Source organism: Rhinolophus ferrumequinum, chromosome 14 (assembly GCF_004115265.2).
Source record: "Rhinolophus ferrumequinum isolate MPI-CBG mRhiFer1 chromosome 14, mRhiFer1_v1.p, whole genome shotgun sequence".
Classification (NCBI taxonomy): Eukaryota; Metazoa; Chordata; class Mammalia; order Chiroptera; family Rhinolophidae; genus Rhinolophus; species Rhinolophus ferrumequinum.
Genome location: NC_046297.1, coordinates 19,842,985 through 19,857,487, shown reverse-complemented (window position 1 = coordinate 19,857,487; position 14,503 = coordinate 19,842,985). Strand labels below are relative to the sequence as shown.

Genomic DNA, 14,503 nt, shown 5'->3' with positions numbered 1-14,503 from the left:
AAGAAATTTATCTTGGATGAAATCTTACTCATTTTTTTTAAAGTCCCCCTCACATTTTGGGCATATTAGTCTGAATAATAGCAATGTGACTATTGCCCAATAGCTGGATGGGTCTAATATTTTGTAGCTTTTTTTTGTTTTGTTATAATTTTACACACATTCTATGGATTCTATAAATGTACAGAAATGTGAGATGGTATCTACAGAAAATATAAATAGCTTTAAAAGGAGTTAGATAAATTAGAAAGTGGGAGATCCATAATGAGATAGTATAGGAGAGCTAGAAATTTTAAGGTTAAATAATAAATATTAAGTTTTCCCTAAGGTATTAAGTCATACCTTAGAAGTGGAACATAAAGTTGCATTAGACCACGAGCATACTGAAATTTCCTATGCAATTGCATTTTTGTAGTCTTTTTGTGCGTCAGTATGTTCAGTATATATTTTCCACTATAAAACTAATGTTTGTAATTACTTTGGAGTTAGAAGGGCAATGGATATTTGTGGATAAAAGAGATAGTATTCTTAGTGGGTGAATGGAATGAAGTCCAGAGCTCCAAGTCACACTGAGCCAAGTAACAGCCAGATTTGGACTTGAGATGACACAGTGTCAAGAGCTTATAAATTCAGCTCTGTCTCTCTGAGGTTACCTCCCTGAGAAATCTATAAAGATAAATATATCTTTAACAACTTGAGACCAGTCAACTCTTGAATATTTACAACAGAAAGGACTAGTGTTTAAGATATTCTAAAGCATTACATATTTTAAAATTGTGTTTTCATTTTCAACTGAATAATGCAATTTTTGGAGGGAGGTAAGGAGGCAGGTTTATATCCTAACGATGCTCTAATGAGGTTAGAATTTGATAGTTGGCATCTCCTTAGCCAAGGTCAATGGGATAGGGTGTGGGGGAGGAGGCAATTTAAGAGTGGGATATGGAGAAGTAGAAAGTTGGCTCAGGATTAAGAATGCACTGTGATGAATCCACAAAACCAATAATCCACAGGTAGATAATATTTCACAAAAGGCCCAGAGGACACTGCTTCAGTCTTTTAGGTATGAGCAAATATTTCCATAACACATAACATTGTTTAGGATTTACTTTTTCTTTTTCAACAAAGAAGATTGTGCTGAAATGCTAAACATAACATTGTTTAGGATTTACTTTTTCTTTTCCAACAAAGAAGATTGTGCTGAAATGCTAAAGTGATCTTTTATGCTTTTAAATGACCATCATAGTCTGCAATAAGATGGCCACAATCTGTCACAATACCACACAATTGCATGTTACCTTGGATACAAGGCTGGCTCTGTATGCAGCTAGTTGCTTCAGGTACTCCTTCTTTGCAGCCTCGGTTTTCTTTTTATAGACCTGTAACAACAAAGAGTCTTAAATTAGAAAGTACATCTACTTTTGTTTCCAGAGCGGTATAATGCAGAATGATAGTTGCATGTGTGTGCACGCGCGAGCACACATACAAATATAATATCTCCCTGAAGATCGACTCTAACTGAAACAGATTTTTTGGAGTGTCTTCTTCTTTTTTTTTTTTTTTAGGAGGGCGCAACTCACAGTGGCCCAAGCAGGGATCGAACAGGCAACCATGGTGCTACCAGCGCGACACTCTAACCAACTGAGCCAACCGGCCACCCCTGAACGGCCAGCCCTGAAACAGAATTTTTTAAAAGAAGTGTGGGAATAGTCTAGATGAGAAGAAGATTAACAATAGTAAGATTCCCATTCTACATAAAGCATATGAAAGGATTTATCTGTTTACTTTGAGAATGGAGGTACTTGGCTTGGAAAGATAGTATTGACAGAGGCTCCCAGGGAAAACACACAGGAGTAAAGAAACCATTCACATTTATATAAAGGGCAGATGATTCTACAGTACATTCAAATTCTGGTATATATGTCCATGCTAAATATCAAAACAAAGATGAAATTCAAAGATAAACAATTATGTTCAATACGTAAATCAAAGGAGTGGTTATGGAGTTGGCAGGTTCATCACTATTTTAAAATTTTCAGCCTTGAAGTTCTTTCTTCAAAGTCTCAGGAATTGGCAATGGCAGTAAAAGATACATTTGGGAGCGGGATGGGCCCCTGAATGGCTGAAGACTGCATGCATGCCAAGCCTTGCAGCCTGCTCTGGTCATGTCCTTTCCAACGAAAACACTGGATGACATGGATCTGTGGACACCTCATTGTGAAAAGGTAAAAATGTTCTAAAATGAATTTCAGTTTACAGAAGTTTTCATTTTTCAGAGGGAATCATCTTGAAAATAAAAGTAAAATCATTCTAAATTGAGCAAAAGTACTGAAAAATGACTTGCTGCTATGCTAAAGGTCACATCAATAAGTTAAACAGAAAGGAGTCATTAGAGTTGAAAATGAAAGATTAGCAAAGTGAACACACATGGTTGTCTGCTACCATTAAGTTGATTCTTTCAAGCCTTTAGAGTCTTTTTTTTATAATCTTTCAAAATCAGTCTTAAAGAATAAAATATTTTTTCACCATTTACTGTGTAATGGAAGTGTATTTTCATCAACACAACTATTTTAAATTTCCTACATCTTGAATTTTACAGCAGGGAATGAGGCTTGGCTAATATTGTATAATTCTGAGCTCAAAAACAGACACAGATCAGTACTGAAAAGTGGCTTTGGAATTAGTCAGAATAGTTCAATATAAATTATGTCTAAAGACCAACTATCTGCCAACGTCGGCAGCAGAGGTCAATTTATGGTTTCTAATGCTGAAGGTAGTTTGCTGAGCCCTGTCCCCAGCTGTGAAATTCAAGATGAGAGAAGTATTATTTACTCATGAATATTTTAATTACAACAGAACATTTTACTTAAGGTAAACAAATGACTAACCTTGTCAACAGAATTATAAAGGACCCTATGAAATGAGTATGTTAATTGTTCTTCCCTTTTAGGGAGGGCTTCAGTCTAGACTTTTATATTTAGCATTTTGATATAATGAAAGGCAATTATAATAAGGCAATTAAGAATTCACACAATATTATCATATAATCATTGCACCACCTTTACTAAATATGAAACTAAAGAAACTTAAAGGTTTTTGTTTTTTATGTTTTTGTAAAAGCCCATACATCCTTTGCTTTAAGTACAAGAGTATTCTAAATTTATTGACCCTTTTATTGAAAGTCAAATTCAGATTCTTTTTTGGAAATTTGCACGTGAAAACAAATAAATGCTAGCATACAGCAAACGCCTTTGAATAATATGATTCATGTATATTATATGCCTTGGTTCTGCCACTGTCAGAAACATCAAGCTCTCCTGCTTTTTATTGATTTGTTTTTTTCTTGAGAGAGATTTCTGTTTCTAGTTTTCCCTTCAACCGCTTCTCTAAGACATAATTTATAATTAATGACATTATAAACTGGCAATGTTTACATTTACTTTTAATACCTTAAAAATATTTCAAGAGGATTTTTCTCCCACACAGTAATCCTATTCAGGACTTTGAAGCAAATATTTAGTAAATACTGTATATCTTTGATGGTAGTATGTATTTGTATGCTCCAAGCACTTCTTACCATGTTTTTATTAACATGCTACGCCAAGTGATCCCCCAGGCAGTTAAGTGGGTGGGGTTCGCTTACCTTCCAAAGGTAAATATAACACACTTTGGTCCATAGCATTGTCCAAAGCATCACTTTCTAAGTAGCAGCAGATAAGACAGTGTTACCAGATGGCCTGATTGTAGTATCTACCATCTTTCTTGCATTTGGTTTCTATTGGAACAGCAACAGTGTCACTACGGAGCTATCACTTTGTTGAGCTCCCGGTAGTTATTATCGCACTGAGTGTTAACTTTCCTCAAATTTGTTGACTAACAACCACAAAAGGAAGGTGGCTAACAATGTATTTCAGGCTGAATATGTGCTCCCTGGTTTCACTCGGTGATCGATGTTGTTACGGAATGCCTGACTAGCATCCAGAATGCCCTGTTTTCTATAAATGGCTCCCTATTGGCTATTGATGATTGGCTATGTGGGATCATCCTACAAGTGCCTAAATACTACTTTAAAAAAGAATAAACTCATCACGTCACATTATGTGGATTGATGGATCCACTCTTTCCTTAATAGCTGCAGATTTTCAGAGGGAGGATTCAAAGGGCAGTAATTTCAGGAGGTCTATTTCTGTCATTGTGTTTAAAGGGGTAGCCCAGATTGGAATTAAAATCTGAGGCAGTTTCCCCAACAGTAATTTGGGACCTCCACCTTTGAGAACTACCTAATGGTTCCAATATTATACACCCTGTATGTCTATTTGATGCTACCTTCTTAAATTTTACAAGGATGCTTTTTTAAAAATTCTATATTTGTTGGAAATGTCTAAAGAGAGACCTCAAATGCATGAGAGAATGGTAAAAATATGTAAGAATTCCACATATAAATGAAATAGAGGAAATTCTTACTTTACAACAGATATTTAAAAATCACCAGTAAAAAGTTCCTCAAAAATGTTTCAAAGCTTCTATTCATGGATGGAGAAAGTCTTCTACTTGCAGAAACCAAAGATGATGCTGACTGCTTTTGGCAATGAGCATCCCATGGCAATGATCAAGGAGGATGGGTCTGATTTATGTCAAAGTTAAGTTTGGGAAAGAAACAGTCTCTCTCTCAGGGAAAGACAAATATTTTAAAGATATGTGATTCATACAGTAAATATTAGTACTCAGTTGAGCTACAAAATGGCTTCCAAATGGTCTACAGCTGTTTGAAATAAAGTGCAAAGTTGGCCAGATGGGGATTTAAAAATCATAATACATCATTTATCATTTTCCCCAACTCATCCAAACACTTTTGAATTTATCCTGTCCTAACTTAGTTATATGCTGTGGTTTGTTATTCTAAGAAAGCTACCATATCCTATCTAAGGATTGCATCTCTGTGGTTAAACTAAAACATATATAATGGCTAAACTAAAACATACGTAGAGAGACATCAAATAGCAATTCTACAGAATCCATATCCTGTTCATGTAATCTAGTGATTTACTGAATCATTTTTGAAATGCTCTAAATACCAGCATGTACACATGTTTTTTATAGGCTAATAATCCCTAATTGAAATCAGCAGTTCAATATCTATGAATATAATAAACTCAAATAAAAAAATTCTAATACAATCTGTCATTTTACTCTTTCACTTTCTGCTCTTTCCCCAAACAAACCATTCAATTCATAAAAAAAAGCAAACTCTTATAAATACCATTTAATTCCTTCTTCCTTCCTTCTTTTCTGCTCAGGCCCTTAGTTAGTCTCTAGTTATAGTTTATTTCAACCAAGCCTTTACAGTAATAATAAGAAAAAATACACAATTCTTTCAATTCTAGATTCTATTCAAACACTATTAAAAAAAAGCTGAAAGGCATTTTGGTGGGGGTGCGGGGGGGTTGACTTCAAATGTAGTTTTCTTTTCCCACTACAAGTTCATATTTATAGAAAATGCTTAGAAATACAGTAATGTATAAGGAATAACAATTTAACCACAATTCCCTGCCATATCATTTAGAAATTAATGTTTGCAACTTCTTTCAATGCTGTTATTATTTAGAACTGTGAGAGAAAGTGCATCTATATTTTATATAGAACTTATTCCTGACATGTTGTTAAATTTCCATCTTGTGTAACTTGCTCAGCATTTTCTTAAGCATTCCAGAACTCAAAGGACTGTAAAAAGTAGTATTCAGAGGACTGAAAATATTATAGAATGTGAGAAAAATCTTACTGATTTTTTTCAGGGACAATGTGAATCCATCTAAAAGGCCTACACAATAATGGTGTGTATTTTTTCTGGAATGGTAGGTATCAGAAGGAAGCTCCTTGTCTGAAAAATGGGTACAAAATATATCTGTTCATTTATTAAATGAGGATGACTGGGGCAAGTGTGATGTTATCCAATTACAGTTACAAATAATGAGTGTCTAATAGGTGCCCGCTGTGATGTGAGGCCCTGAAGCTATAGAATTAAAAAAGGCATTAAAAATATGCCTCTGTTATGTGTATTTTTTTATGTTAGCTCTTTATATATATTGTGTAATTCTTCCAATAAGAATGTTGCAATGGTACTGATTGTCCCACTTTACAGATAAGAAAACACAAACTAGACTGGGTAGTTTTTTACACAGTATCTTACAGCAAGCATGGCAGACCATGGTGTGAATCAAATTGATCCAAGTTCTGCTTTTGTTTACCCAGTGGCTCCTCCTAGCCGAGAACTTCCTAGATGCCTCTCTCAGACACAAATGCAGGGGCCTGCTCTCTTTTGTTTGTAGCTGAAGCCCTCACATACAGGGCAGTGCATGGTACATAGTTGGTGCTCAGGAAATATTAGTGATTGAGGATATGGTCCCTAGTCTCAGATTTTTCCTTCTGTGAGTCAGTATAAGCATAAATGCTCATGAGAAAGTACTAAATTGCATTTTCTACATTAAAATAAACATCAATAGAAATAGAGGATTTGATACACAGATATACAAGACAACCACCTCAAACATTTTTTACCAATGATACATAAAGCACAACTGACTTGAATGAATATTTTGTTCAAATTGTCTCCCTACCAATGTCATGGAAACTTTTTTCTTTATTCTAATTTTATTTTTTTAATTTGTAATTTTTATTTTTTTTGTCATGGAAACTTTCAAGTGAAATGTCTGCTCCCACTGTTTAGGAGCATAGGATATTTCTGTATGTGTACTACATGTGTTTATCTCTGCATGCAGTAATCTATTATGTACCACCATTATATGTGTATATACACCTGCATTTTAGAAATAAATATGATCAACATTCCATGTAATCATTTGTCATGCAGGGTGTCTGGTCCTGCTCTCTGCTCAAGAACGCAGGATATAGTGAGGCCAAAAAGGAACACCAACAGAGCCACAGATAGGGGGTTCATACCACTATATTCTCACTGGTGGCTGGGTTGGAGACACAGGAAGCAGGCTCCACACGATGCGCAACCCGCCCTCCGCTTCTCTGCCAACCAACCAACCAACCCCCTTGCCAGCGTAGCCGCGGCAGTTATATTAGTGGCCAATAGCTAACCGGTTACAGCTGATGGCCATCTACTACTCGAGCCAGCACCTTTCCACGTGAGGCTGAGAGCCTGGAAACTGCTCTCTGGGGCTCTGTCCCCACAACATTCTAATTGCTCAGTTTCAAATTTTTATGAATATAAACTTTTCTTTCATTTTACAGTTTATAAAATGAACAACTGTTTTACATATCCTTTTTTCCCAGTTTAAAAAAACTGGGAAAACGCATGCTGTTTATAAGGAAATAGCCAAGATAAACATATGTGTGAACGTTATAGTGCAACAGGATTTTAGTTAACCTTAAGTATTATTGACATAAAATCCAAATTTTATCATAAGCTAACGGGGGAAAAGAAAAACCCTAGCAGCATTTATGTAGTGGGTGTTTGAGCACCAATGAGGAGTAAATGATTTGATTCCATGGGCTCAGAGGATTTGTCAGCTGCCTCATAAGTATAATTCTGGCTCTTCATATCCCTGCTGCTTCTAATTTAGCAGGACAGGCTCATAATTGAAGCAAATTAACTATTTACACTTGCCACTTCTACCAGGGGAAGAGGACACAGCAGCGGGAAAGAATGAGTAGGAAATTACATTCTTCCCACTTGTGTCAGATCTCCCCTTATATAAACACATTAACAGTAATTTCATGAGGCGTCAAACATAGGAATAAATACTGAGGGGTAAAATAATGAGGTGTTGCTATTGAGCTGAACTGCTATGGCTAATACCCTTGGATATGAATTATGCATCCTGAAAGAAGGCGTATGTTACTGTATTCAAACACTTTCCCTGCAAGTGATATCTGCTCATTAGGCTCTGGATCTCGAGGTAAATCTACTCTCCTCTTCCCTCCACAACATGGCTAGCATTTACAAAAATACACTCTCTGGGCCCCGTGGGCTGTGGTTTCTCCTGACTACACCAAATTCTGAACAGGCCTTCCACTCCATTTTTAGCCTAACAGCATGTTTATTTAGTTCTTTGGCTGGAGCTTTAAAGCCATTTAATGAAATGTAAACAAGAACATTTTGTTTGTAATTTGCTAAACGTATTACAGCCCAACTGTGTCTCCAATTAGAAACTTAAGGTTCATTTAGTAATTTACATCTGGTTCTGATTTAAGGTGACTTTCCTTTTCCACTTAAGAGCTGACTTTCCGTGGCTAGAAAGGACCCAAGAACCCTTGATAGCTATTTGGATCAATCCCTTCTGCTTTAAAGCTGGACAGACTCTGTAATTCAGTAGGGCTGGATTTGTTCTCTGTTGTCACTGTGGACCCAGGTCCTAGCTTCGATGACCAGAATCAGAGAATTCAGAAATACTGGGGATAGACAGGAAATTTAGCTGGAACCTCATAAAAAAGGTGTTGAGGATTACTGAACCTCTGAGGAATACTAATATAAAGGGCGTGATATTGTTACGTTATTATTTTCCTCTCTCTGTAGGTTCTAGTCAGTGAAAGATAAGTAGAAAAGATCAACATGACAGCAATACTTATGTTTTATTTCCTTTTCTCCATCTGGTGCCTTTTAAACAACTTAGTATGCTTCTGAAATGGGCTCTCCATTGTCTTACGATTCATTAGCATTTAAAACCTCCGGTTGGAATCCCAAACACAATTCCAGATTCAGCACCATTTCCAGAAGTATTAAAATGAAGAGATCTCTGATATGTGAAGTTGTTCAATGGCTTTGATAGGAATGATTCATAAGGGAGGTTTTGTGTTCCTGGAGGATTTTTATCGCTTCCTACAGCTTCCTTTTGATTTTTCTTCGAGAGAGGCTTCACAGAAACCAAAATACATATAGTTTCTCACACACCATAGATTCTGAAAACAAAGCTCTGCCCTTCTGCAGTGACTTCTTATTCTCACCTATACTCCACAATGAGGAAGCATGTGATATAAACATACAGCAGCTGTATTAGTCATGTTACCTCTGGCTGGTAAGAAAACATCCGATTGTAAACTCACTAATAGCTGCTTTTCCTTAAATATTGTAATTTTTGGAGCCCTCAATAAGTCATCAATAATTTTGTCCATTTTTCCCAGTTTGTGTTTATCTTTGTAGCTGTTCATAATTGTGGGCTATTATGACAACAGGAGTTTTGAACAATTGTGACGCATGAAACCCTAGCCTTCGACTCAAACCAGCTGCCGCCACAGTGCCAATTGCATCACGTGCGCTGTTCTGTAACACGCGCATTTGCCCTAAATTCTGAAGTTTCATGGTCTGCCTCTAATCTGCTCTAGCACCATTCCTTTAAAAATACATAGCAGTATCTGTGTACCCCAATTTGAATATTAAATGAGAATAAAATACAATTAATGTAAGTTTGAAACAGATAATACATTATGTTGGCAGAATGAGTCAACATAAAGGGAAAGAACAGGTGGTAAGACTCCACAATAACACTTTTGGATATTTTGCTGAAATTCTCTTGGTGCCCAAATGTGCATTCCAGGCGGGCATGTTCCCTTTGCTGGCAGTTCTTGCAAACTGTTCGAGAAGGACTGCCGCGTAGCCGCAGAGTGCTGCTCCTCCCATGCAATGTGCTCCCTTGGGTAAGCACAGCCTCTGATGTCATACGTTGGACCTGCTCTCTGCTTGTCCCTGGGATGGATCTGCGTCCTATGTGTGTCATAAACCATACTTTTTTTTTTTAAACAAATGGATTTTGATTATGAAATTGCTTTATAATACCCAATGAGTTATGGAGGGTCAACTACTATAGAACTTCATCCTTTATTTATGAAGCAAATTCTCTAGAAAACCCCCAACTATTTTCATTAAGAGAGAGCCCATAGGTAGACTCATTACAAGTTACTTATTAAACTGGGAATATAATTCAGAAGAGAAAGAGGAAAACATTTTGTCATCGCATATATGCAATTAAAAAAATCTTAAATATTACATCACAGTTGTGATCATATCTCCATGAGAAAGACTCAGCCCCAACTCTGAAAGACAGAATGGGAAAATGGGAATAATACCCTTTTTAACAAGACAATTGAGAATAGTGAATCTCATATTCTTTGGGTCTGTAAATACCTTATATGGCCAAATAAAAAGAATGTGGAATATTATCTTTATGTTCCCCTCTTGCTATCATAAGAATAAAAGGCCTTATTATAACAGAATTAGTAGGAAGAGGCTACAGATTTATATTTGCTGCCTTGAGGAACTACCGAAATTCATCACAAGAACATTATACTTTTCTACCATAAACATGGGTACAAGTACTGACTTTTTATGTTGATAATGTAGAGGACCAACCATGGGCTAGGGAAGGCCTTTGTAGACCTCCACCCTTTAAAACCACTGTTCTTAAAACCACATGAGTTCTTCTAGTGAATGTGGGAAATAATTAGGAAAAGGTACCTGGGGTCAGGAAGATAAGTAAGGAAAAGTCAGATGGCTAGTAGTACAGGCAAGTGATGCTTCTTGCAATAAAACTTTTGACAAAGTAGAAGCTAAGGGAGCACAGGTGAGGCTTGGAACAACACTCCCAGCTCAGTTGCTCAGTATGGATTGGGGGAGAGAGGCTGAGATTCACAGGGGAACTATGTATGTCCTCTGATGAGCAGGAGTTGCTGGACACAAGCCGGAAGGATCGCAGTCACTTTCTGGACATCTCTGGGAAATCGTATCTCACAGAGCAAGAGAGTTGATAGCATCGAAGCCTGGTGCCTATCTAAGAATACACACAGCAGTTATCCAAGCAGAGAGGTATGCCCTGGAGTGTGACACCATGGGTCAAGCAGGGAGGCATCATGGTCACAAAATCCAGAGAAGAGGGGTGGGGTTGGGATTCCTGGTGTGCCCTGAGTTTTGCATTCAGCAGTGCTCTACTGGGTGGAGGAATGATGTCACTGTCCAGTTTCACTCTGAATGGCCAATCTCAGTTGGGAACCACACCTCAGGTTTGGGACCATGAGAGCAAATTGATCCGGGTTAGGATTGAAACCAGTTCAAAAATCCTAAAACAACTATGGTATGTTAGGTTTTCAACAGAATCACAAAACACAGTATCAACGATTCTCTTAATGGTGAGGTGGCTATTTAATTGAGTGCTCAGAGAAGGCTTCAGGGACAGGTTTCCCATCCAAGAAGATGACTCTTGTAACACAGTGCTCCACATGGTGGGCCTGTGCTTTCCTAGGAAGCCATTTCCTGGGGCTGGCAATCTTGAAAAGGGTGAAAGAAAGACACATAGAGATTTCTAATTGTCAAAGACAGCTTTGGCTTACAGAAAAAAGGGGTTGGAGAGAAGGGGGTGGGCAGGTTCCACGTTTCTTTAGCAACTGGTTTTTATCATTACAACTATAATTGATTTTGTAGAGTTCTGTGAGAAATGAAATGTAAGTTGAATGGTAAGTTCTAGTCGTAGTAATTCTCTGTGCCAGCCATGTAATCTTAGACAGATCATTCAACATAATGGGGACTCTTGTCTTGTTTCCTGCTATATCCCCAGTGTCTAGAACAGTGCCTGGGGCACACAATAAAGGCTCAACAAATATTTGTTGAATAAATAAGCAAATGAATTTAACTATCTGGTCCCATTTCATAATCTGCAAAATTTGGATATCAGTAGTTACAAGTATTGAGAAGAACAGATGAGATAAATCATGTGAAAGTGTTCTTAAAAGTATAAAACACTATACATTATAGATGTTTATCTATATTCAAACATACAGGTACTTCTGGATGTATATAGTTTGAGATTTTCTGTTTACATACTGCCCTGGGCCTGATAAGGAGAGGTAAAAGTTTCAAATATGAAACTAATACATCATTAATGTAATTCAGTATTCTGCTGCAGCTAAAGTTACATCTACATAATCATTTCAATGATACATTAAAGATAATACTTATGTAATTTGCTCTTTGTGACAATGAAATTCTAGATGGTGACAGTGGCAATCTAGTCCCTGGTTTAGAAAGATCTTTGTACTGAATTCTTGCTCTCTCTCCATGATTTCCATTCTCCGTAAGACCTTCTGGGCTCCTTAAGCCCATTTGGGCTGAGATGCAAAAGTGTCACGTGTGGCTGTCCCTACTAAGAATGGTCCTGTCACATCATGGCAATCCGCAAGAGAAGGAAATAAGCAGGCATCTGGTCTCATTTAACACAGCACAGAATATGGTGTGTGTGGGATTGAATAACAGCCTGGTAGTCTTTAGGGAATGGCTAAGGGCATAAACCCTTAAATTTGAGGTTCATTTAGCAAAGAGCAAAGAGGGTTTTGATGACAAAAGAGTAAATAGTAAGTGCTAAAGAGAGGTGTGGACAGTTTTCAAAATACTTTTAGTATTTTTTTAGCCTTTATGATTACATTGCCAACATTAAGGCATGATGTAATCCTGGCTGGGATATGTAAAAGTCCTTCCAAAAGTAACTACGTATACAATCTCTGAAACAAAAGAACTAACATGCTATTTATAGAGGAGCAATAAAGGGGTATAAAATTCTCTGACAGTCTCTTGAAGCCTGGTTCTGATGGGGTTCATTCTCAGCTTTAGTTCTAGTATTTGAAGAATGCACCCAAAGTCCTCATAAGTCATTTCTTTACAGTGTATACAATCAAATCATGGTGATTTCAACTCCATTTTGCATCTTTTCTTACCTGTTTTTGTTCTTCTCCTAAACCATCCCACATTGAAGCCACAATTTTAGAGACTTCACCGAAGGTAGCATTTGGATTTTGGCCCTTGATGGCGGCCTGAGTATCACGAAAGAACAACGCATAGGCAGACACAGGCTTCTGGGGCTCATTGGGGTCCTTCTTCTTCTTCTTTTTAGGGGTTTTCGGTTTTTTCCCCATATCAGAGGCAGGCCGCTTCTCTCCGCCATTGATCTGAAATAAAAATAAAATCAGAATTATATATGAACTAAGAAAATTTGGGGACAAATCATATTGTTGTTCTCCTTTGAGACTTACACAGATACACTCATCCATACACATCACACAAACGCAAACATTCCAACGGGACACTTGGTTTTGCTGTGGTCGCTGGTTTTCAGATAAAACTTCATATTTCACATAGTTGTCAAATTCATCCCTCTTCTGCCTAACTTACATAGCTTTCTAATAATATCATTGACTCCTTATAATATTATTACACTATTAAATATTATCCCTTAACTCTCTTTACTTTTTGGTTTTCTCATTCGGGAAGCTGAATGACAAGCAGCATTGTCACTGTGACAGCTGCAAATTCCTTTAGCAGTAACCCTACTGTATGAACAATCTAGCTTGCTTTTTTTCCAGGAAGATTATCCTTTTCTTCCTAATTATTTTAAAATTAAATTTATTGGGGTGACAATGGTTAGTAAAATTATATAGGTTTCAAGTGTACATTTCTATAATACATCATCTATATATCACATTTTGTGCTCATCACACAAAGTCAATTCTCCTTCCATCACCATATTCTTCTACCATCTCCTCTCCGCCCCTTACACTCTGGTAACCACTAAACTAGTCTCTGTGTCTGTGAGTTTTTGTTTGTTTATTTGTTTCCTTGTTTCTTTGTTGCTTTCATTTTTATATCCCACGTATGAGTGAAGTCATATGGTTTTGGACTTTTTCTGTGTGACTTATTTCAGTTAGCGTTTTTTAAACCATGGTGGGCAACATGTCCAATAAATAAAGTTGAATGGCTTTTGATGTTGCACTTAGGTCCACAGAATGCTTCTGGGAAAACCCAGCTCATGGTTTAGAGAATGGCATAATCTGGACCCTGGATCAGTGCTGTCCAATGGAGCGCTATACATGATGGTAAAGTTCAATAATCTGCCCAGTTCTAGTATGGTAGCCACAAGACACATGTAACCAGTGAGCATGTGAAATGCAGCTAACATGAAAACAACATTTTAAATTTTATTTAATTTTAATTGCTTCAAATTTAAATAGCTACATGTGCTAGTGGCTACCATATTGGCAAGTAAATTCCTGGAAACTAGAACCTAAAATCTAGATATTGCTAGAACAGCTTTACATTCAATTTAAAAATAGATTCTATTTTCTCCCATTATTCTTGAGTATGCCTATTTGGATAATTTTAACTATTATTCTGATGCAAATGAGAAAACCACACAATGTATTTAAGACATATGCATTTGAATAACTTTGATATTAACTAATTATACGTGATGTGACTTCATCTACCTCTATACAAATTTTGCTAGTATTTCTTTCTAGCTCTAAAATTATATGACTCCACATGAATATCAAGTAGTGCTGTCTGAAGTAATCTTCTTTCCACACGTCTCTCCCACCAATATAAAGCCCAACATACACTATCTCCTGATGGAACCACCATTATCATGGGAAATTCTGCACCCTCACTCTTTCTATTGTTGTGGTTGCTGTTGCTTCTTTCTTCTCTGCAAACATAATGTAATGTATA

The 14,503-nt window shown here is 36.9% G+C and overlaps 1 protein-coding gene across 2 annotated transcripts in view; it reads right to left on the bottom strand.

The window, feature by feature from the left end:
• The window catches only part of TOX (thymocyte selection associated high mobility group box), a 296,755-nt gene that overhangs the window by 20,108 nt on the left and 262,144 nt on the right, over positions 1–14,503 (bottom strand). For both annotated transcript variants that reach the window (XM_033125689.1, XM_033125688.1), the window contains 2 exons: positions 12,718–12,948; positions 1,293–1,373 (listed from right to left, as the gene is read on the bottom strand). In XM_033125689.1, the coding sequence (XP_032981580.1) occupies positions 1,293–1,373; positions 12,718–12,948 (312 nt within the window). The remainder of the gene's footprint in view (positions 1–1,292; positions 1,374–12,717; positions 12,949–14,503) is intronic.